This window comes from Opisthocomus hoazin, chromosome 15, assembly GCF_030867145.1.
Source record: "Opisthocomus hoazin isolate bOpiHoa1 chromosome 15, bOpiHoa1.hap1, whole genome shotgun sequence".
Lineage (NCBI taxonomy): Eukaryota > Metazoa > Chordata > Aves > Opisthocomiformes > Opisthocomidae > Opisthocomus > Opisthocomus hoazin.
In genome coordinates this window covers 14,477,324-14,500,308 of record NC_134428.1, presented here as the reverse complement: position 1 = coordinate 14,500,308, position 22,985 = coordinate 14,477,324, and the positions used below count along the sequence as shown (strand labels likewise).

General features: G+C 52.1%; 1 protein-coding gene across 2 annotated transcripts in view; it reads right to left on the bottom strand.

Annotated features, from left to right (window-relative positions):
• LOC104333678 (ankyrin repeat and fibronectin type-III domain-containing protein 1) overlaps positions 1-22,985 on the bottom strand; it is a 257,291-nt gene that overhangs the window by 223,165 nt on the left and 11,141 nt on the right. The window contains exon 5 of one of the 2 annotated variants that reach the window (XM_075436763.1): positions 365-494. In XM_075436763.1, coding sequence (XP_075292878.1) covers positions 365-381 — 17 coding nt within the window. In that variant the 5' untranslated portion in view covers positions 382-494. The remainder of the gene's footprint in view (positions 1-364; positions 495-22,985) is intronic. The other variant, XM_075436764.1, reaches the window with a different exon arrangement.

Here is a 22,985-nt window from a genome sequence, read left to right as displayed (position 1 = left end):
CCAGTTCAAAAATAAAACACTTGCCCAGCACTGCCCACAGCTGCCACCGCCACACGCGAGTGGTGTGCCCGGCTGTGGTACCGGTCGGTATTTGTCAGGCTGTATGAAAATGGTGAAAGGTGGAAAAATGCTGCAAGCCCTCAGTTGTGGCATTTACTGCTCATCCATGTGGCAAGACACAACCTCTCCCTTGTGGGCAGAGGCTTGCTTTGCAATATGAAAATGAAACAAAGGCATTATGCATGCTGAACGCTTACGTTGGAGGGCCAGGCATCGGCTCGGCTTCCACTAACACCAGCACGCCTCTTCCTCTACAAACGATCAGCGAGTGAAAGACACGGAGCATGGCACAGCCCCGACTCACCCTTTGACAAGGTCCATCCCGCCCCTCGCCTCAGGGTCCACAGCAGCTCCTCCCGAGCTCCCGGTGGCCGAGAGATTGTGCGCCACAGTGCAGACCTCTGTGCTCCACCATCGCTAGCCACCCTGTGCTGCTGGAAGGGAGAGAGAGATGGAGACCCTGCCCGTTAGTGAGGCAGATGGGGCCCAGCACATCGTCAGCACATAATCGAGACTAAGCGAGGCCTTGAGCCCTGCAGAGGAGGACAACCACACGCCCAGAGGGGACACGCTTCCCACCCAAATGTAGCCAAGAACCGACAAGGGATCTGGTCCAGCACAGTCCCAGCCAGTGGCTTTGGCTCATCCCAGCCCTCAGGCCCGAGAAATGAGCTCAGTTTAAGGGATCCCCACAGCCATGAGCCTGGGCACACTGGTGTAAGAGCACACTCTCTGTGAGGATGCAAACCGTCCATTTGCTTGGTACCTCTGACATTAAACTGGGATGTGCTGTCCTCTTTCTAGATGATTATCTGTTGCTAGATTGATAATGGATTACATCAGCTAATGGATTACATAAATTTCTTATTCAGTAGTAAAATGTAGATGGGTGAGCAAGAACTACAGGCTTTTACTTTCATATATCCTTCCTTCCCCTCTATTTGGCACTAGCAGCCAAAATATATCAGTGCTTTCTACTGACCTTGGTAAATATGCATCGCTTGGCAAGAACGCACAATGCATTCACCCACTGCCACACTGACATTCATTTATTACTACATGGACACATTCTCATTAGCCTGCAGCTGAGTATGGTAAGAGAGATGAGATGCCCCATTCAGAAGCCAGAGCAGAAGTGGGAAAGAGAAACCCTCCACCCGGAGCAGTGAACTGGTGTGGATCAGTCACTCTGTGGGGTAAAAACCCACCACCACACATATAGGCTCTCCTGGCTCTGGGCTAACCTGCCACTACAGAGAAGAACATGGAGATGGGAAGGAAAATGGAGTAAGACCATCAGCAGTCACCATTGTTGGGTGAAGCCTTTGCTGTCCAAGGGGACCCACGGCACACACGAGCCACGACCCCCTCCCGCAGCACAGCCCTCAGCCTCTCTCATGGCACGACGCAGGCTACAAGCCCAGCACCCACCAGGCCTGGGAGGACACTCACTGCTGCTGTCCACAGCCATACTGATAGCGAAACAGGGAGGACAGGGATGTGCAAAAAGCTATCAGGAAAAAAAGCTTCAGCATGAAGTCTTCCTCCACTAGCAATAATAGAGGAAAAACTCCCTCACTAAAAAGAGGCATCTCGGTGCTTTTTCTGCCGTATCACAACACTGCTTCATTTTCATCTGTTTCAGCTCAGAGCGCCTTTGCTTTTAGCCTCCAAACCCTAATGCACATATCACCAAGCTGCCTGTTGCAGATTTACCCTGTGACAGACAGAAAAAGGCGGCTGCCAGTCTTCAGCATTACTGAAATTCAGACAAATATCTGCCTGGATTCAGTCTCCACTGTGTAACTGCTGCCTGCTTCAGCATTTATATTCAAGGCAAATTTGTTGGGGGGAAAAAACCACAACAAAACATTATTTGCAAATCATTATTTTGCTTCACTAGAGCTGGACATGGATGCAAAAGAAACACTTGAACCACATCCTCAGTCACACCTCCTAATCAGGAAACCTGCTCTCACTGAGCCAGGACTGCGCCTCTGAATTTGCATTAAGGCACACAACCAAGGGAACTGCTTTCCCTTGCTCCTGTTCCAGCTGTGGCTGCTAAAGCAGCAGAAAGCATTTGGCCAAAAGTTATTTACCCTCAGAAAATCTTGCAAAATCCACAACAATTGTCAGGTGGAAGCCTGGAAATCCCAGTTCCAGCTAGAAATATTTTTCTGCTTGTAAATTGGAGACTGCAACCTCAGCCAAGCAGTTAAGGCTCTAATCACTGTGTCTGACATGGAGAAAGATGCCAGGGAAATTTTACTTATGACACAGCTAATGGGGTTTGCCCTTAAGCACTGGACAAATCTTCCAGCTCATTACCCAACGTTAAGATTCACTTGGACAAATTAGGTACTGGAAAGTCAAGCCTGCAGAGTAGCTCTTTGATTTACCTTAAAATGACCTACTAAAGGAAGAAAATGTTACACGTGCCCCTCCCGGTCATCCTCACAATACAGCAGCACTATGATTAACCTGCAGAATGCAGGACTGTGTTAGGCATTTAATTACAAAACTGTTTTTCTCCTCCTCGCTTTCTAAACTAACACCTCTCAGCCAAGGTATACTCTTCCCTGGTTTGCCTGGAAAGCTAAAGCAAAGCTGGGACATCCTCAGGCTTGAGAGGTAGAGGAGAAGCAGCAATTTTTTGACAAAGGAGGAGGTCTGGAAGAAAGCTTCTGTGTACTGAAGCCAAGCAAATTGCAAAGAGAATCTAAAAGGGAAAATGTAGGCAAAGAGTGCAGCAAATAGGATGAGAGTACTCATGTAACTCCCAGTGCTGTTAAAGGCATCCTGAGGACAACCAAAGAGATTATTCATTACTACTCTCCTAGCTGCTCCGCTCTTCCATCTGTGCTGCTCTTACAGCCAGGGAGGGAGGTTTGCTGCAGGCAGAGGGCAACACTGAAGGGGAACTGGCCACCCCATGAGAGTCCCTTCCATTTCCGGGCTCCTCCAGGCAGTGCTTTGTCTAGCCACCAGCTCACAACAGAGGAAGGTTTCCCACCACATCACCGCCTCTGCCCCATGCACCAACTACAGCAGACATGCAGGACCTTGGCTGCTGAGCCATTACAGCCTCACTTCATCTCCTTCCCACCTTTGGCAATGAATGAAGAGCAAAAGGCAAAGAAGAGCAGATGCAGCTGGAGACGTTCCTTAAACAGCAGCAGCCAAAGAAACCAGCATCCATCTAGTGTTTCAGGAATGAAGATCACTGTACAGCTGAGGGTGACAGGGACCTCTGGAGATCACCCAGTCCAATTCCCTGCTCAAGCAGGGCCAGAAACAGCAGGCTGCCCAGGATGGTGTCTACTGGAGTTCTGACTACCTCCAAGGCTGGAATCTCCATCACCTCTCTGGGCAGTCTAGTCCAGTGTTCAAACATCCTCACAGTAGAAGAGCTTTTCTGCTGTTTAAGTGCAATTCCCTGTGTTTTAATTTGCGCCCATTACCACTGTTCTGTCCCTGGGCACTCCAAGAAGCATGTGTCCGAGGATAAAACCCTTCTTATTGCCCCACACATGCCAACACAGCTCACTGCCACAGCGCGAGGAGCTGACACCACACCTACGTACCAGGCTTCTGTGGGCGCTGAATGCTTCAAAACCAACGTATGGCTGTGGATAGGGAACTGTAGCACACATCGCCCAGGGGCTGGAAGGAGAGGTTCCCGGCCCTCCTCCCCAGCCCATGCAAAGCCAGGTTTTATCACGGCAACACATCTCCTCCACTGCCAGGACAATGCAATTGAAATTCTCACTGAACGGAAAGAAAAAGCTCATTTCCCCTTTATGGCCAGACCCAGAAGGAGCTCATGGTGGGATGCTGCTTCTCATTCTGCTAAGAGTGTGCTTCAGCACCTCTGGCTGTGGGTTTGCTCTCAGGAGCTCCTTCAGGCACAGCCCGGTGAGCAGCTGTGGTCCCTGAGGCCAAGAGACAACCCTTCTCTTCCTCCACAAGCATGAAGTGTGCATCCCAGGAATTATGAGCCCTCACACTTCCGACTCCCGAGAGCCAGCTGGCTTCTCCCCTCCACATAGAGGGTGCTTGAGCACAAACTGACCTTGGGAAATGCTCCCTTTTGCTGCCAGTCCACTGCCACTGTGGGAAAGAGCCAAACAGCCGTGAAACTCCAGTACAACAAAATCTGGATTACCCTTTCCACTTTCCCAATGCTGTCACAGGAGCTGGGAAATCGTTTGATCAGACAAGGTAAAACATTCCAGGCACACACAGGAGCAAAACGACGCTCACTGCAGGTTTGGTCTGGTGGTCTTGCAGCAGCTGCTTCTCAGAAGGGAATTTATTTCCTACACCAGGATGTTAGCACCAATGACCAGGGACACAAACCCACCCAGCAGCCCACACACAACCCCTTACAGAAACAGTCACACTTTTCTCAAAATAGAGTTTAGCTCAGAGAGATCCAAGTCAACACATTTTTAGTCAAATCTTGTGCGATATTTGCAGAGTGAGGATCATTGACCTGGCAACCGCCAATTTTTACACTAATGATTTTGACTTCTTTACAGAAAGTGGTCACAGTCAAGAAGAGTGCGGAAATAAACAGCTTCAGGAGGTTCCTTCAAAGAAAAGGAAGGAAAATCCCCTTTTGCCAAGGACAAACACAGACCATTCAGGAATTCCTGGGAGCTTGGCTTGGTTTTGTTTGTCTGCTCTTGCTTTTAATTCATAGTCACTGAAAGAGTTTTGTGCTCTTAACTATTGAATTTGCCACGAACCTGGCACCTTAATGAGGAGGAAGCGGGAGCTATGCATTCACTGCTACGGCAGTTGCATGCCGACTCTCAAAGGAAGAAACAGCCATGCCAAGCTCTGCAGCCAGCCTGCCCTGGACCAGCTGGCAGGAGCTGGCACAGGGCAGGACTTTCCATCCCCAGCAGCACACTGGCCAAGTTCTCCCCGCCCACCCCCCAGCCGCCCCTTTGCTGGTGCATGGATGCCACGTAAGCAGGGAAAGGTTCACACCACAACAGGCACGAGGGAAAAGCCTGTCCCCCATGCTACAGAGCCAGGGGTGCTCCCATGTCCCCGGGCCGGGACAGCGCTGATGTCCCATGCACTGCACAGCCCTGCAGCCCTTGAAGGGGCTGCCCAAACTGCCACATCCCCTTACCCTTTCCAATAGCAGGCAGCTGGGAAAGACAAGGATGAAAGCAAAGTAAGGAGAAACTTTTGGACGAGCACGTCACATGGATTAAGAGCAATGCTATAAACTCTAACCACAGCCACAGGCCAGCTCAAGGTAAGGACCTGGCAGATGAGGACTGCTGCCAGTTATGTAGTCTCCCCCAGCCCAGAGAGGAAGCAGAGATGCACTTGTCCGTAGGGAGGGACACAGACAACTATTCACGGGACCACAGAACAAGAAGAGGAATTAACCCCACTTTCGTCACAGGCAAAGGCATTTTGGGGAGCTCAGAGGCAGGAGCTGGTAGTCAGGGTCTGCAGCAGGCAAAGGCTTCCTGGCACCCTCCAGCCCTGCCATGACAGGGAGGACACAGCCCTGCTCTTCTCCAGTCTCCCCTCCACGCTGTCACCCAGCAGGAGCTGGGATTGCCACAAAGTCCATGCAAAACACTCTATTAGGATTGGCAAGCGCTCAGGGACAAGCTACTCCCTTCCTTGCCAACTCGAGGAGACAGGAGGAAACTCATTAAAAGCAAGATACAGTTGCTCCCCACACAGGGCAGGGAAGGAGCGGGCCATCCCGAGCATCCAGCATCCTGTTGGGATGGGGAGCTGTGCTGTCGGTTGCACCCCGGGCAGATGCAGGCAGGCTGGGCTGCATCACCGCCTCCCCAAAACAGCAGCAGCAATTCCATTTTGTTCCCAGCTGGCAGTGATGCCCACCTGCCCCTCACAAAGGCAGACAGCCCTTTCCTTTCGACTGCCGGCTCCAGCAGTCTGCAGGGGGACTGGAGCATGGAAGAGCAGGGACCGTGCCACACTACGACAGTCACGGACTGTATGAAAGAGCCTTTGCATGCTGTTTTGTGCACAAACAGGAATTCTCTCTGTCCACTTCCTGGCCATGGCCCTGGCAACAGCCCTGTCCCCAGCACCACGTCAGGACACGGCCCCTGTGCTCGGTCACAGCTGCTGCAAGGGGCATCTGGCATCGCAAACCTGCCCACAGCCTGGGGTTTGCTTCTAATTGGGTTCCTTTGCCAAAGAAACAGAAGAGACACCCCAGACAGAGAAAACTACAACCTCCAAGGAAAGCAAGCACGGTAACTCACAGCCCTGAACAAGGCACCCAGGAAGCCCTGTCCCAGGGCAGAGCACAGCTCACCAACGGAGCACATGGTCCTGGCAGAGCCGGCTGGGCTCTTTGCCTGGCGACAAGCACAAACCCACGTCCAACCACAGTCCCTTTTGCTGGCTCAACCAGGAGAAGAAAACGCCTTGGTTTTCATCTTGGTGTGTTACAGGATTCCTTTCTGGTGAAAGCAGAAAAGGGGTAGCAGCAGGCAGTGATTTCTGGCCAGAGCAGGTACAAATGAGCCACACACCAACGCCCACCGCCACGACACACTGTGGCACAGCCCTGCAGCTCACGGGGACATCCCAGCACGCCAAGGGGCACACAGCAAAGGAGCAAAAGAAACAGAGCTACGTACTCATCCTGCACCGGGGGACCCGCGGGCTGTCGAGCCAGGCTGCAGCAGAGCCGGGAAGCACAAGCTCCGTCCAAGTCAGTCGCACAGAGGAAGGACAGCCCGATGGAGGGACCGGTGAGCCACCTCAGCCCCCCGTTCTCACCACCACCACCAGCACGTCAGCGATGATTTAAGTCCCCGATCCAAGAAAAAAGAAAAATCAGGGAGCTTCCTCCCCCAAAGGCAAATGGCTGCTAATAGAAGCAGCTTGGCACAGCTGGGCTCCCCCAGCACACAGAGCCCAGCTCTGCAAGACTCCAGCATGTCAGCAAGCAAATCCTCTTTGCCTATGGGCAAGGGAACTGTAGGGGGGAGAGAAAAAAAGCATCAAGAAACTCTTTGTCTACAAACATCCCAGCCGGCCACACGTGCAGCATGCACTTCCTGATGAGGGTGGAGGGTGAGCCTGGACTTCAGAGACACCATTTCCGCCTGCAGCTCAATCCGCTTGCTTATTGTCTTCTAAAAATAAAAGTAAACAGTAAAGAAGAGTTCTTTGTTTTTATTTCTGCTGGGTCAGAGAGATTTCTGTGGTAGGAACAAGTTGTGGGACCTCTTCCCAAACCTGTGGGAGCTTCCCCCGAGACCAGAGCAGTCCCGAAGAAGCAGTGGGTGTCCTGGGGACCAGCAGGCAAGGAGGGATGCCCTCTCTTCCCTCCACCCCGCAGCTGGTGGTGATGCCAACAGTGATGATTACCTGCCCTGGGTTCCCACCCACGCCAGGCTAATGTCCTTTCCCGTCTGCTAAAGGTCAGAGAAGAGGGGCATCACCCAAAGCCCAGGAAGCCTCGGTCTAAGCCACATCACTCCCCTTAACGAAGTGCCAGAGCATGAGGAAAGCCAGGGCAGTGGCCTTTTTAACACATAAAATACCTATTAAAAAAGATTGAGATATGCATATGTATCTCTCACTTTTTTGCTTCCAAATCTTGCTTCCTGACCAGCCCAGCAGCAGGCAGCATTAGCTGGCTGACAAGGCCAGGCTTGAGCCCCGAACAGCCCCACACAGCCAACATCACTGATTAAAAGCAAGCACACACTTCCTCACCAGGCAGCCGCCACAATCTAAGCATTTCACTGCTTTGCCACTTGTTTGTTCAGGCTCTTCCTTTACTATGGAGCCACTGGACAAAACTGCTGGGTAATGAGACACAAACACAATTATCTTCTTTTTGACCTACATTAGGAGTAAATCCAGCATTAACAGCCCAAAGCTTCAGGTGTCCTCCCTATCAAGTTGCTTATCTAAGCAAAGCCCTGCAGGGACCAGCCCCACTACCCAGAGCAAAGCTCTTCCTCTATACCCTCATCAGCATCGTTTCTTTAATCTGCCAGCTCCAAAAAATAGATTGGGGGGGGGGGGGGGGGGGGAAGGACACATTTGGTTTCCCCATCTGAGTGCTCTAACTGGCTCTAACTGACTGTCCGAGGAAAGCAGCACGGGACATTTCACCAGGCTGCTGAGGCCACCTCGCCCCTAGGGAGGAGCACATGCAGTGAGCAGCTGGGCTCCGGGGAGACAGGAGCTCTCCACCCCAAGGGCAAGGGGCAGCTTGGGGGGGCCAGGAGGGGACAACACACAGGAAGCTACAGCTGCCAGCCTCCCTCGGTGACAGAGTCCCCAGCTACGTGCTCCGCTGCCTGCCGGTGCACGGGACAGGACCCTACCCTCCACCCTGCCTGGAGATGGATGCATTGAAAGGTAACGGGTTTGACAGAGCCCCAGTTCCACCACAGCATCTCCAAGAAAAAAAAAAAAAAAAGCAGAAAGCAAAGGGAAAGGGTTTGTCATTGCGAACATCCTCCCCAAGGCCTGATCACCCCCGGATAGTAATGAAGTGCAATAACCAGTTGTGGATGAGCAAATCAACACAGCTCTGCAATAAGCCAGCATGCGAATTCACACAGCAAAGCCTGCTGATAAAAATGCCATTAACCCCCAAAGCATTCACTCCCTGGCTACCAAGTCACACATAATGCGTTCGCTTGGGGTATTTATTTCCCCCCAGAGCAATGACAGTGACCTGAGACTGGATGCAGTCTTCAGAGCAACCAGGGCACTGCACGATGCTCCTATGGCTCAGCACAGTTGGGCAAAGGGGGGGTTTCCCTTCTCCAAACACATCTCAGCCCCCCAAAAGCCCAGCAGGACTCCACAACCACAGATGTAACAATTTATGAGTACTGGAGTATGAAACAATAGTCATCAAACACATCACGTGCGTGCATGCGCCAGGTGGTGACCCTGGGGGCTCCACGGGGAGCAAGCCACTGACTGCCCCAGCCCAGGCTAGCACCATCCTCCTCGCTCTCCCTGCCTGGGGGCTGCAGCCGGGCTCTCTGTCACCTGCTGCTTCAGACAACACGCTCTTCATTACGGAGGGAGGATGTAGCACTGTGCAGCCTTCCCCCAGTCTCTTTCAGCGTTTCTTTACCCTAACAGCTGGGTCTAATGCAGGATGGCTCATTTTCCTCAGCCATCCAACCACCTCCTCTTTCAGTGGCTCTCAGAGGCTGTGTATCAGCACTGGTGACCTATCACTATTTCACACCACAATCAAATCCATGAAGCAATTCTACACACACCCAGAAAAGACAGAAAATAGCTTTGCTGCTCATTAGTTCACCTATAAGCCAGAAAGCCAAGCCACACCAATAAAATTTGCAGGCAAAACAGACAGAATGCTGTTTCACTAACGAGCATCCAGCATCCTGCCCTGCAGCAAGGCAAGCTACAGGACCCGTCCAGGGCTGAGCAGAGGGTGAAATCCAGGCAAGCCACAAGCCCAGAGGCACCCAGACAGCCAACTTTCACCTCTGCTCATCCCCAGCCCTGCACACAGCTCACTACAGAAATCCCGGAGTCTGAGAAGCAGAGCCGGGGCCAGACCGAACAGCAGCTGTGGCACAGGGGGACCTACACAAGGACGTGACCTGGCCATGCCTGTGCTTCTGGGAGCACTGCCAGCCAGGACGGGACACGCTGGCAGCCAGAGCCAGGCTAAGAGCTGGCAGGAGCAGAGATGCTGTTAACCAGAAGCTTTACAGCAAACTGATCTTTGCTAAAGCAAACCTACGATTTTTAACATGCCAGTTAAAAACTGACCAGCAACAGTGTGAGAGAAAAACATTGTCCTTACAGGAGGACCCATTTATTACAGCTGTAAACTTTTACAACAATCTTATCTCACAGTTGTACCAGGATAAGTTGCAATGCATTATTAAGTTGTGCAATTACAATTTTACAGGTGTATGGATTGATTTAATGAAGGCATATCCCCTGGGAACCCAGGGATGCTTGTTAGTGCCCGTCTCAGTCCGACTTGCAGCCCAGAGCCGACCGAGGCACAGAGGGACACTTCACAGTTCAAGCACTCTGGTGGGAGCAGCTCCAGCAGGAGCCATGGAAAGGCTTTGGCTTTCCTCCAGTTGTCGTCTTACTTTATTTCAGCATGCTTCCTGATGTTGGCATTAGAGGCAAAAATCAACAGTGTAAACTTGCCAAAGCTATCAGCACCACCACGGCTCCCAGCAGCTGCCAGAAGCCGTGGGAGGCAGGGGGAGCACCCCGGGGCAGGGCCGGGTGCTGGCAGTGCTGCCAAGGCAGTCGCATCCCACCCACTCGCAGCCTCCATCACCCTCCAATGCTGCAGCTTCTCCCTAGGAAGGTACAACCTCCAAAAGCCCCCAGGTACTGCTCCACTTCAGGGTGCACACGTACATCTGGAGCAGGAAAGCTTCACAACCACACCATGGAATGAGGCCATGTTCCCCCTTAGCTGCCTTCTACCCCTCTGCTCCTCGCCCAGCTCACCACGATGAGCCAAGGGAGCAAGAACAGCCAGCACTCCCATGGGATGCCCATCACCCCACAGCAGACATCCCTTCCAAGAGCACTGGCTGCTCTCCACAGACCGCGAAGGTGAGCAGAGCAGCTGCCTCCCGAACCACCGTACACAAAGGCAGTGCACACCCACCCTGCACTGCCAGGACACGCTCCGCGTTCCCTGGAAAATGGAGGGGAGGGTAAAACCCAGCCCTCGCCCCTCCTGCACACACATTAAGCTACATGTAGGCAGTGTAATAGCACCCAGGAGGGGTAATTACTAGGATACCTGTCCCAGTTAATTATTACCCAGCTAGCTATCTACATTTCTGTACAGGGATAGCCTTGTTCAAATTCAGGGAAGGAGGCAAAAGTGGTACAAGCACTTTTATACTTGCTGACCCACAAGCAGCATGCCCAGCAGACCCAGCTCATCCCAGCCCCACCAAGGGCAGGGCAGGTCTCCTGCCCTGAGGGGAAGCAGGGCACAGAGGGGTGACATGATCTGCCCAGTCAAGCAAGGGCATCCTGCCTCTCTCAGATGCCCTATCCATAGAGGGTCACCAGCTCCAGCCATACTGTGGAGAGGCCAGACCAGTCTGCTGGTTTTGAGCCCTAGTGCTTCCAGGCTTTCTTTGCCAACAACAGCTCATTTCTCCCAGCACAGCCTTCACCTTTTCTGAAGGGCACTCACCTGCTCCTCTTCTCTTTGAAGCCCACATCAGTGTGTTGCAGAGCCAAGCTGCACAAGTGCCATGCTGGGCACCGAGGCTGATGCCCAGCTCAGCAGGGAGGACACGCTGCCCAACGACGTGCCAGCAGCAGGGCAGACAGCTCCAGGATCACAGACCTCACTGGCACTCAGGGGATGCAGAGCCAGCTTGCAGGCATGGAGCGGGCAGGGCTGGCTTTGACATCCCCAGTTCTGCAAACTTAACAGCACATCCCTGATAGAAGAAGAGGTTTCAGCTTGCAGGGTCTTTACCCTTCAAATCTAAAAGCTGTTTCGAAGGGATGTACAAGGCACAACACCACAGCTCCAAACACATTTCAGAACAACCCACCTATCTAAGGAGTTCCTACTAGATTTCACACCACCACTGAAGCATACCTAGAAAGCCAACAGTCAAAAGAAGTTGAAAACCTTTTTCGGATCATTAAAGGAAGGAAAAGGAGATAAAGAAGCCAAGATAACACCAAGAGCATGTTCTGTGAGCCTCAAGCCAGCCTCAAAATTAAGTCCCGAGGTAAGAAGAGCAAATTAATTATTTTACCTCACTAAAAAGCTTTTCCTTTACTCATGACATGAGCGTTTGTGTTCAGGACTGGGTACATTCAAGGGAAATGGTCTTCAATGCAGTTAGTGTAGTACTGGGGGAGGTTGGAAGAAAAAAAAAAAGACAAAAAGGCAAGCCCATCACAAACCTTTCCTCCATGGCATCATGTTTCTGCATGGTTGCTCATAATTTAAGATGGAGAGTTTCTCCAGGACAGAAAGCAGGTTCACACACGTTTTTCTTTGAGAGCGGCAGTCCCTGGGACCCTGTGGAACACGGGCTCCCCAGCAGCAGCCTGCCAGCACCCAAGCCCAGAGGCCCCGGGCAAGAGTGTAAGCGTCACTGCTTAGGGAAGAGTCTTTTAAGCAAGTTTATTATAAATGCATCCAGGAATCACTCTGCCTGGAGGGTAAACACGGTCCGGTGACCTTACTGAGTCACTGCCTGCTGACTCATTCACTGGCAACTTGGGCAGCAGTTGGCTGAGTCGTAGGCAAGGAGATGTCATGGTGACACAGCCTCACAATGACTCTTCACTAACACAGGAGTCCTGCAGGATCTCCAGGACAGCAGGGGCTTTTTGTAACATCCGTCACCCCCCTCTGCTCTTCTGCACCCTCTCCCACCTCCTCACGCCATCATCACACAGGAAGATGACTTCAGATGCTTTGTGACAAAAATGGCTCCCAGCAGAAGCGGGTGACCATTCAACATACCAAGGAAGCAAGTGGGGAGGAGCAAAATGCTGCAATGCCACCCAAAGGAGCAAACCCAGAGCTGAAACAGCATCCAGCCCCCAGGCACCACCCCTCTGACCCTGCTGCACAGCTGCCCTGGCTCCAGCTACCACCCAAAGCCCATCTACTTCCAGGGCACACACTAGTACCTGCACTGGGCTCTTCCTGGCAGAAATTCAGCCTTCTGCAATTGCTGCCTCGTCCCCGAGAGAAGGGACAAGAGACATCAGGCTCCGCCAGCACCGCCATCCCACCCACACCCCCTCGCAAACACAAAGATCTCGTCACAGGAACCATGTGAAAGGGTTGGTGTCAGTGCTTGCTTTTGGAGAAACACACAGAGGGTCAAAGCTCCAATATTAGAGCAGAGAGGATGACGGGGAAGAGGGAAGGAACCAGAAGAGAACCACATAAATAGCAGCATTGTCCTCACTCGGTTTCACAGGGCATCAGATGTCAAATAACATCTTTCACTCAAGAGCTGAAGCCTCTAATTGATTCCCATCTGACAGTTTCTTATCCAGCAGTTGTTATCTATCCAAACAAGCTGAGTAAATATGCTTTGCTACCATTAAAGCTGGCAACAAATCATTGGCTTGAAACAAAACCAGTGTAAACAGCATCATTCCTCCTAGGCCGGAAAATCTCCTTCTGTAGCCCTGACCTCCTCCCTCTGCTGCACTTCAGTGCTTCGCCAACTCTGGTCCTGGCATGAGGTAAAGACCTACATGCTGAGGACCACCAGCAGCCCCCATGGCTTTGGGAAGAGAAGTCACACTCTGGAGGGTTTGGGCTCTCAAAGCACCTTTGCACACCTTGAGTGAAACCTGCTGCAGCCCAGCACATTAATAACCAGAGACAGCCAATCTACAGCCTACAACCAAGAGTCCTTACATGAGGCAAAACCTAGTCTGAGTAGAGAAAGCTTAGCCTGGCACTGCCCAGACACATCTTACAGTTGGGCAGAGTTCAAGGAAGACTGTGAGAGTTCCTGCTCTGAGCACATTTGTCCTGACCTCTGGGGTATCCCCTAGCAGACTTCTGCACCCTATGCAGACCACACCTGGCTTTTCTGCTGTTCTGCCCCGACCCTCTCCAAAGAGGCTGTTTAGGGAGAACACAAGAATCTGGGCACCCCATGGTCCGTTTCCTTGGACTCTCCCAGCATCCACAACTACAGGACAAGGTATGTCAGTGGGTGTATCCTGACAAGTCCTTTCTGGATCCATCTATAGACCTGCTGGCCAAGAATCTGCCCAGTGCCTTTCAAACAAGCCATCTGCCTCCACAACCTACTGCAGCACCAAGCTCCAGGCATTTGCTACCTGCTCAGTGAAGCGGCGCCTTCTTTCATCTTCTTTCAATTTACTACCCGCTAGTTTCACTGCCATCTTCTAGGTTTAGTATTGAGACGTGGTGAGCAACAGTTGCACCTCCATCTGACCCACCACCTTCATGATTTTGTAAGCCTAGATCAGATCACTGTTCATTTCTGTTTTCAGATCACTGATGGAGCCCCCAAACCAGCCCATAGGTGGCCCCACCACTGACTTCTCCATGCTTAACAATCCAAATGTGACCATGCAGCCTACCGTTTGCCTTCCATCACGCAACCTCCTTTCCAATATCTAGAAGACCCTTCTTCCAGTCCCTGAGCACCATCAATAAGAAACTGTCAAGCTGAACCACACAGAGGTTCATTCAACATTCAAGGTCAGGTTGGACAGGGCTTTGAACAACCTAGTGTAGTTGAAGATGTCTCTGCTCACTGCAGGGGTTTGGGCTAGATGACCTCTAAAGGTCGCTTCTGACCCAAAGCACTGATTCTAAGATAGGGGCACCAAGCACACAGGACTGAGGGTGCTGCTCCCTCAAGAGTGTTGCACCACCAGCCAATGTGAGCATCTCTCCAGATGGATCCCACCACCCAGCCAGCACCCAGACCCATCAGCGCACACCACACTCCACGAGAAAGCTGGCTGGTGGAGCTCGAGGGAGGGATGCACACATGTGTACCTCCTGTGTGTCCAGCTGCTGGCCAGATCGGAGGCTCTCGATTCTTCTGTCCAAAGAGCACAGCATCCTTCAGTGCAAAGGTCCCAGCTCACACTTCTGCTGCTGTGACAGACAGCACAACCGCAGTTCGGGCAAACTGCCATTACCCATCCGAACACGAGATCCACGTGGCAAACAAAAACAAACACTTTGCCACAGATTGTGCTGGAGTATCACTACGGCAGCGGCTTCACCAGAAGGCTTTGCTTAAACACTCTGTGATCCCAGAGTAAGCTATGTCTTTGCTTCTCGACATTTGCAAAACCCCAAAGCACTCAGCTTGGAAGAAACCCAAAGCAAAAAGAAAAAAAAAAAAATATTGACATTTTTCAAAGATAATTGTTGAGAGCTAGCGAGACCTTGCAGTTTTATGAAGGTCCCACTCAAAGCACATATTGCTTTTTAAACCCAGACAAGAGCAACTGCCGAAACGGCAGTCTTGTATCCATCTCAGCGCAATGATCAGCAACCTCCAGTGAGGAGGAGGGAGAAGCATGCGAGGGTGAGGATGTAAACATAGCATAGATGCTGCTACAAGGGCCAAAGGCCCTAGCTTAACACATGCCTGTCAAGGGACATGTCTGAAAACTTACTGAGGAAGCACAAGTATAAACTTCTACCTGAACCCTGTTTCAGGAAGTTTCATAAACGCTGCCTTCAGTGCTGACATTTGAAATTGTCCTAAACAAAGCTGAAAACACTCATTACTTGCATGATCCCAGAGCCCACTGAAGCAGCACAGAGGAGCCCCAGCATGAGCCCAATGGGTAGGGATGGCTCTAACCAACAGGACGAGCAGGATCATTGAAGATGCACACAGAGGATCTGTTTTCTTCCCAAATCCATCAGCAGATGTTGACATAACCCTGCTCAGGGCATCCCTAGATGGTGCCAGACCCACAACCTCAGCAAAGCCTCATGAGGCAGGGCCACAGCCACCACTCTGAAGGTGGCCACTAAGGCCACCCTGCAAGGATTGCACCCAGCCCCCAGCTTTGCTTAGGGCTGCAGTGCTTTGTCACTTGGAAATGCTGTCATCATTTCAAGGGAAACAGAGGAAAAATATAATTACGTATTTCTGTTTACAAGTGAATTTCCAAGCCCTCCCAGAAAACATTTCTTGGGAACATTTCTGTAAGCATAGCTTGGCTGGAAAACCTTGTTACACTTGGGCTCCATCTCAGAGGTTACGACAAATCCATCTCACATCATTTACAGTGAACTTGGAACAAGTGACAGCTCAGGGCTCAGCTGAGAGCTGAGAATAGGCAACTCGAACAGCAGAAGGGAAGGGAAAGCAGGCAAGTCCTCAGATACACTCAGCTGATCACAGACTACTGGTTTTGCACATCCTGAGCTCGTCTATGTACACACATGGCACGTACTCCCACTCTACTCGCAAAACCCACTGAAGTCTTTGGCAAGACATCCCCTCCACCCCCTAACTTTGCTGTCACTGGATTTGGCCCCAAGTAATCCCTCTGATTATGCCAAGCCAAGTTATTCACGTAAGCCCTTTTCCCAGGACCAGATCTGTTACAGTTGTCACTTCTGCAGGAGGATTTCTAGTTGTGCTTTAATTTTAATGTCTCAGCAAAAAGGAAACTTTATGATCCTTTAAAGCTGTAATCTTCCCTGTACTGGGTATGAAGGCTATGCTTCATGTTTGCAATATGAGTGGAGGTAAGATTTACAATGTCCTTAAACTGTACATATTCCTGCTTTTAAATGTCTGGATTTTGTAAACGATGCAGCACACGACTGCACACCACGCTGCCATCCCTCAGCAACCCTCACAGCTTGCCTCAGCTGTTGGAAATGTCCCATCTTGCCCCATCTGCTTGGTGTAACATACTGGGTTTGCACAGCAAGGTTTTGGTGGCGGGGGGCCTACACGGTGACTTCTGTATGAAGCTGCTGGAAGCTTCCCCCATGTCTGACAGGGCCACTGCCGGCCGGCTCCCAGACGGACCCACCACTGGCCAAGGCTGAGCCCACCAGCAACAGTGGTAGTGCCTCTGGGATAACGTATTTAAGAAGGAAAAAAGACCTGCAATAACGACATTTGCAGCTGGAGGAAGGAGTGAGAATACATGACAGAAACAACTCTGCAGACCCCAAGGTCAGTGCAGCAGGAGGGGAGGAGATGCTCCAGGTGCCAGAGCAGAGGTTGCCCTGCAGCCCGTGGAGCAGACCATGGTGAGGCAGGCTGTCCCCTGCAGCCCATGGAGGCCCACGGTGGAGCAGATCTCTACCCACAGCCCAGGGAGGACCCCACGCCAGAGCAGGGGGATGTCCAAAGGAGGCTGTGACCCCATGGGGAGCTTGCACTGGAGCAGGCTCCTGCCAGGACTTGTGGCCCCGTGGAGAGACGAGCCCACGCTGGAGCAGGTTTGCTGGCAGGGCTTGTGGCCCCGTAGGGGACCCACGCTGGAGGACCCTGTTCCTGAAGGATGGCACCCGGTGGGAAGGACCCACCCTGGGGCAGTTCATGGAGCACTGCAGCCTATGGGAAGGATCCACGCTGAAGCAGTTCATGGAGAACTGTCTCCCATAGGAGGAACCCCACACTGGAGCAGGGGAAGAATATGAGTCGTCCTCCCCCTGAGAAGGAAGGTGCTCCAAGGGGAGTGGAAGCAGCACCCTTGCACCCACCACATACCAGCACCTCACCCTCCCCTCCAGCCAACAGACTGCCGTCAGGCATAGGGCTTTCTCTAATGCTTTCCATGACCAAGAAGAAAATCTGTCTTCCAAATATCTCACACCACCCCTACCCTTGAGAAAGACATACTCCTCCACCTCGTCACTCCACCTCTTTACATCGAAAGCATGCTTAACTCCTCAGTATTTCTACATACCACTTCTGTATACACTCTTACCAGTGTATACAGAACCCGTGTTCTACAGGTGTCCTGTCCCAAGGGATGGTTCAGATGGACAGAAATCCCTGCACTAGGTCCCAAAGCACTTGGCCGAGCTGCTGGGATTTTACTAGACTCCACACGTGGCTGCAGTATCAGCCCCTGGACAAGCGGTTCAGAGACAGTCGCATGCGTCTGCCTGCACCACGGGCAGATACCAGCATCGTGCAGACTGCAAGACAGCCACAAGCATGAGGCACAGGACTGGCAGAGGCGACAAAGCCCTTCAATTCCCTGGCTGTGAAAGGCCAGCCTTGTGTCTCTGCCAAGCACTTCAAAATCTGAACCTGAAAAGCAGAGCAAGAAAGGACAACAAGCAGCACGAAGCCTCAAGTTTCACAGACCTCTCCTCTAAGGGAACTGCAAATATTTGTAGTGTTTTATCCAATATGCCTCCATATTTGCCCAATGTCTAAAGACAGATGAATAGGTCACGTACACTGAAGATATAGAGATTTCATACGACTTCAGCTATACCACCACTGAGGCACTGTTGCCACATTGGAAAAACACAGCACCAGCAGGCACACAGGGACCCAGACATTCGGTGCCACAGCAGGCTCCTGTGCCCATTTGGTTGCCATCCCCTTGCCAGCCCCAGAGATGGATGCTCAGATCATGTGCACCAGTTTGTCCACGTCAACGACGACTGTCCTCGCAGCCCAGCAGAAGCCACCCCACAGGACTGAGCCAGCACGGGCAAGGCAACTGCCAGAGGTGAGTGCTAGCACTTTTGGGAGGTGAGGTTTGGAGCAAGTACCTCCAGAGCTTCCTCCAAAGCCTCCCCAGATGCCAGACCATGGGGCACTTCTGAGCTCTTTGTACTGAATGGCAACACAACAGGCTGTGACCCTTATGTTAAGTTTATACAGCAGCACCCCAGAGCCAGTCCTGTATCTCCACACAGACAGGCAATCCATCACCAACAGCAAAATCTACTGCGTCTACATGCTCTTTTTCTCCAAGAAATGCTCATGACTGATCCCAGTTAGCTCTGGCTCCCTCTACCCTACAGCCTGTTTTCAGCCACTGTTTTAAAAGGGCAAGCAATGCAGAAACAAGTGTGCACTAAAGCTCAGGTAGTCCCCCACCCTGCAAGGGTAAAGGAAAGCCCCTCTGGCTTGCTGGAGCGGGCTCGGCATAGCAGAGTGCTTTCTCCAGACCCAGCCACCTCGCCCTCCTGCCCCAGCCCCAAAACAGGCAGGCAAGGCCAATGCCAGCTAAACCATGGCCAGAAACTGTGTGACACCACTCCACGGGGTAGCCCGCACTGGGAGATGGCCACTGCTCCAAAGCATCACCATTACAGAGTTTCAAACTGCATTCTCTGTTCTCCTGGACACACTGGGGCCCCCAAAACTGCCCAACAGCGTCACACCAGCACCAGGACTGGGTAACATGCCCAACTCACCTAGGGCACTCTGCCAAAGAAGAGATGCTATGGCAGCCCAGTTCAACATCTCTTCCCTGCTCCTGCAAGATGTCCCCTGTGCTCTCCCCCTGCCACACAGGCAGCAGCCATGACTGCTAACTCAGAGACATTAACTGCAACAAAATAAAGAGCAAGACCACTGCTAGGAACTGCTGCCCACCCTTTTGCTTCCTCCTCCAAATCCCAGTCGCTTGGTTTGAGAAAACAACAAGCTCACCCTTCAGGCCTGCTCTTCTCCCCCAACAAACTTGTTCCTCCCAGATAGAAACCCACCACCCCAAAGCAACCCAACTGCCAGACAGGTGCAGAAAACAGAGCAACCTCAAGCCAAAGCAAACGGCAGCCGCAAGCAAAATAGCACAGCACTCATCTTCAAAGTCGAAAGTCTGTTTTGGGACAAGCGATTTCCTCCCCGAGCTGGAGATGCCACAGCCAGCATTCAAGGACCAGCCCTGAGGAGCTGCAAACCAGAGCCAGCACACAGAGGGGCTCGAGCAGGGAAGGGAAAAGCCAGACCTCACCCCTGCTTCTCCAGAAACGCTGGTCTGCTGGATGTCGACTGCGGTGAAGCCCCAGCCAGTCCCCGCGCTGCAAGATATGGAGCTGGGAACAGCGTGTCCAAAGCTTCCCACCAGCAGCAGAGCAGGGGGGCCATCGACACAGACCCAGGAGGGCTGGCTTGGATCTGCATCCAGAGACACCCGTGGGTCCCCATGGCTTGGGAGCATGGAAGAAAAGGAAGCTGGGAGGAAGAAAACAGCCATTCTTGGAAGATTTGGCTTCAGCTGAAGCCAGCCTCGCAAGGTCAATGCTCTGGCAGGGACTGGGAAACTTCTGAGATTATGTCTGCTATTTTAATTTTAAAATGTTGCTGGAATGGCTCAAACGGCTTGTCCAACACTATCCCCTGCAGAAGGGCAGGTTAGCATGCTGCACCCCAAATAAGTCCCAAACCAGGCCCTCACTCCCCTGACTTTGGCACACAAACAGCAGGAACTTGCTGCACGTGGGAACGCGCATTTTCGTGCAAAGGCCACATTGGAGTTTCAGTCCTCTCTGGCTTGGTAAACCAAACAGGAGCACGACCTGCTGGTGCTCACCTGGGTATTGCAACAGGGAAAGTCACACAGCAAAAGATGACTGTCCAGAAAAGATAAAGCTATGTTCAAAACACACGACTGCAAACCAAAGTTACCACTTCCAAAAGAAAGCAAAAAGCCACAGGATGGGTTTTACCCCCAAAACTTATGCCAAGATGAGATAATGTACCATATTCTCTTAAGCCTCTGGATCCTGCTACAGCACCCCGCTTGCAGGGGGCATCAGCAGCGGCAGAGACGGCCCCACAGCGCACACCCGCACCATGGAGACAAAATGATCTTTACCACAGTTGTGGTTCAAGGTGCATTTAGCATGTTTTTATCATATTATGTATTTTTGTCCAATTCATTTCACTAAAAAGGGAGAAGAGTTGGAAAGATATACTTAAGCTGCAGAAGGAAGAGTTGTTAAAAAAGAAAAGATCAAAGGTCTGTTATTTAAAATTAATTAATTCAAACCTGAACTATTAACATAAATTAAAAATTCAAACCACTTATATGGCTACATTTCTTTCCAAGTAATTTCCAAGAACCTCTAGTGCTGCAAGATAAGTTAATCGCACGTTCCATTAATTTGCAGCATGCACAGTGGAGGTTAACCTCCACTTAATTAGAACTAATTTTAATTTTGCAGGAATAAGGCAAGCACACTTTATAAGAAATCCTCTTGACATTATACCTCACAGGGAGGGAACAGTAGCTCTTTATGCTGCCTCTTCCCCTTTCCCTACACACGCATCCTCTCCCTGCAGCCCCTCTCACAGCCTCAGCTGGAAGAGCAGAGGCGTTTCACAGGGGACCACAGCCGCCGAGGAAACAGTGGCAACAGAAAGAAGCAGCACACGACTTCACTGCTGCAGCATTCCTGCTCAGGGCAAGAGGCAAACCCAGACGCCAGAGCTGCCGGAGAAAGGGCTGCAGAGAGCTGACGGACCAGATGCACATTGTGCCCCGGTTTGCCTGCAAAGTACTGCAGGAAAACTAGTGCTGAACCATGCTGGAGTTGCACCACGTGTGCAAGATGCGAGCTAGAGAGGACACAATGTGGAAAGGACCAGGCTTGGGACAGCCTTTCCCCAGCAGCCTGCGGAGCAGGGAGAAGCCTCGCTGCCCTCCTCCCTCCCACCCGAGGAGGCCTCGAGCCAAACCTGCATCCACTGGAGCTCCTGTGGCTCCGAGGGCAGCCAGGTCCGGTCGCAGCGTGACTCCTCAGCTGTTTACACACACATCCTTCCAGATCAGCCATTCACCCTTTCAGCAGCTTGACGCTACCAGAGCACATGGCTGCCTGGTCCCTATTAAATCCCCGCCAAGCCAGCTTTGCCGCTAAGTCCTCATCCACCAAACCAGCCCCGGCCAGGAGCCAAGGACCCGAGTCGGAGCCTGGGAAGGATCCTGGCGCCTTCGTGCACCACCAGCTTTGCCACCAGGCATGCTCGAGCCTTCCCTCACGTCCTGCCATCAGCTCTGCCTCTTCCTCAGCCTGGCCCGGTTTCCAAAACAGTCTCACACACACTTTTGCTTTAACCTATGCAAAAAAACATGCTACAGGGCAGCCTCCAGCTCCATTAACCCAAATTGATGCAAACCATAATTCAAAGCAAGTTAAAGACATCCACCCTACATTTTTTTTAAATTACCCTAAGCCAGTTTAAAGACTCCAATCCCCGTCCTGCCCAGAGCTCCTCTCCAAGCAGAAGGCTTTGCTGCAGGGTCACAGGGGGCTGCACTTCCACTGCCCCGGACTGTGTCACCCCCGGTCCAGCAAAGCATGCGTCCCCAGGAGCCGCAGGGGCACCCACACCTGCCTTTCCCGGGACTAACCAGGGGCCCTGCTGCCCCCACCCAAAATCACGCCCAAACCACCAGCTCAGCCTGCATTCACAGGGCACAGCTGAAGTTACGCTCACACCCAGTGCAGGGGAAGGACTGGTTCTCAGCGACATGGAGATCCCTCTCTGCTGATGGCTCTGCTAAACACCGACCATCTCGTGCGCAGGACAGCTCAGCCATCACACAGCAGGCTGCAAGCCCAGGGTCAGTGCCCTACACACAACCTCGACATGTTCATTTGCCTTCTTACTACCTTTAATCTGAACTTGCCCCATCCCCACTGGCACCACTAACAGCACGTCCTGCCACCGCCAAGCAAGTAAACTGGTGACTTCATCACAGCTTCCTTCACCTAAATTGTCTCGGGAGACCCTACTGCTGCTTTCCAGCGGGCGCAGCATCCTCCAAGCCCAGCTGCACGGCCCCCGCTTCCTTCCTCTCCACAGTCCTCTGGTTTGCATCCACCACTTCAAGCCTGGGGCAGTTTTAACCTCAAACTCTCCCCCACTAATATTGGCTCCACAGCGATGCCTGCACGCTTCGGAACAAACAAAACCAGTAAGCAACCAGTACACCTCCCTGCGGTCCTCCTCTCCAGTGCTTCCACACGCAGCAAGAAGTTTCCAGCGGCTCTTCAGCGTCGGTGGGACTGAGCAAAAAGAACAGGCAGGGCAGGCACCAGCACCAGCCCAGGCTCAAGCCCAGGGACGGGCAGCAGCAGCATCACCACTCTCTGCTCCAGGATCAGGAACTTCCCAGCGCATCAGGCAGAGGCACATTTGCACCCAAGCCCCCCTTGTCCACAGCACACAACAAACATGGGACAGAATCAGCACGCTGGGGTGGCAACACACAGCCAGCTAGGGAAGGAAAACACCTGCAACATCTACAAAAACCCTGGAATATTTTGGAAACAGATACTCTGAAAGCTTCTATTATAATTTTCAGTGAGGCATAGCAAAAAGGTGCTTGAAATAATTTTATTTCAAGCTTTTTGAAGGACCAGATTGCCCAGCTTTCTCCAGTAGAAGCTTCTAGTAAAAGAC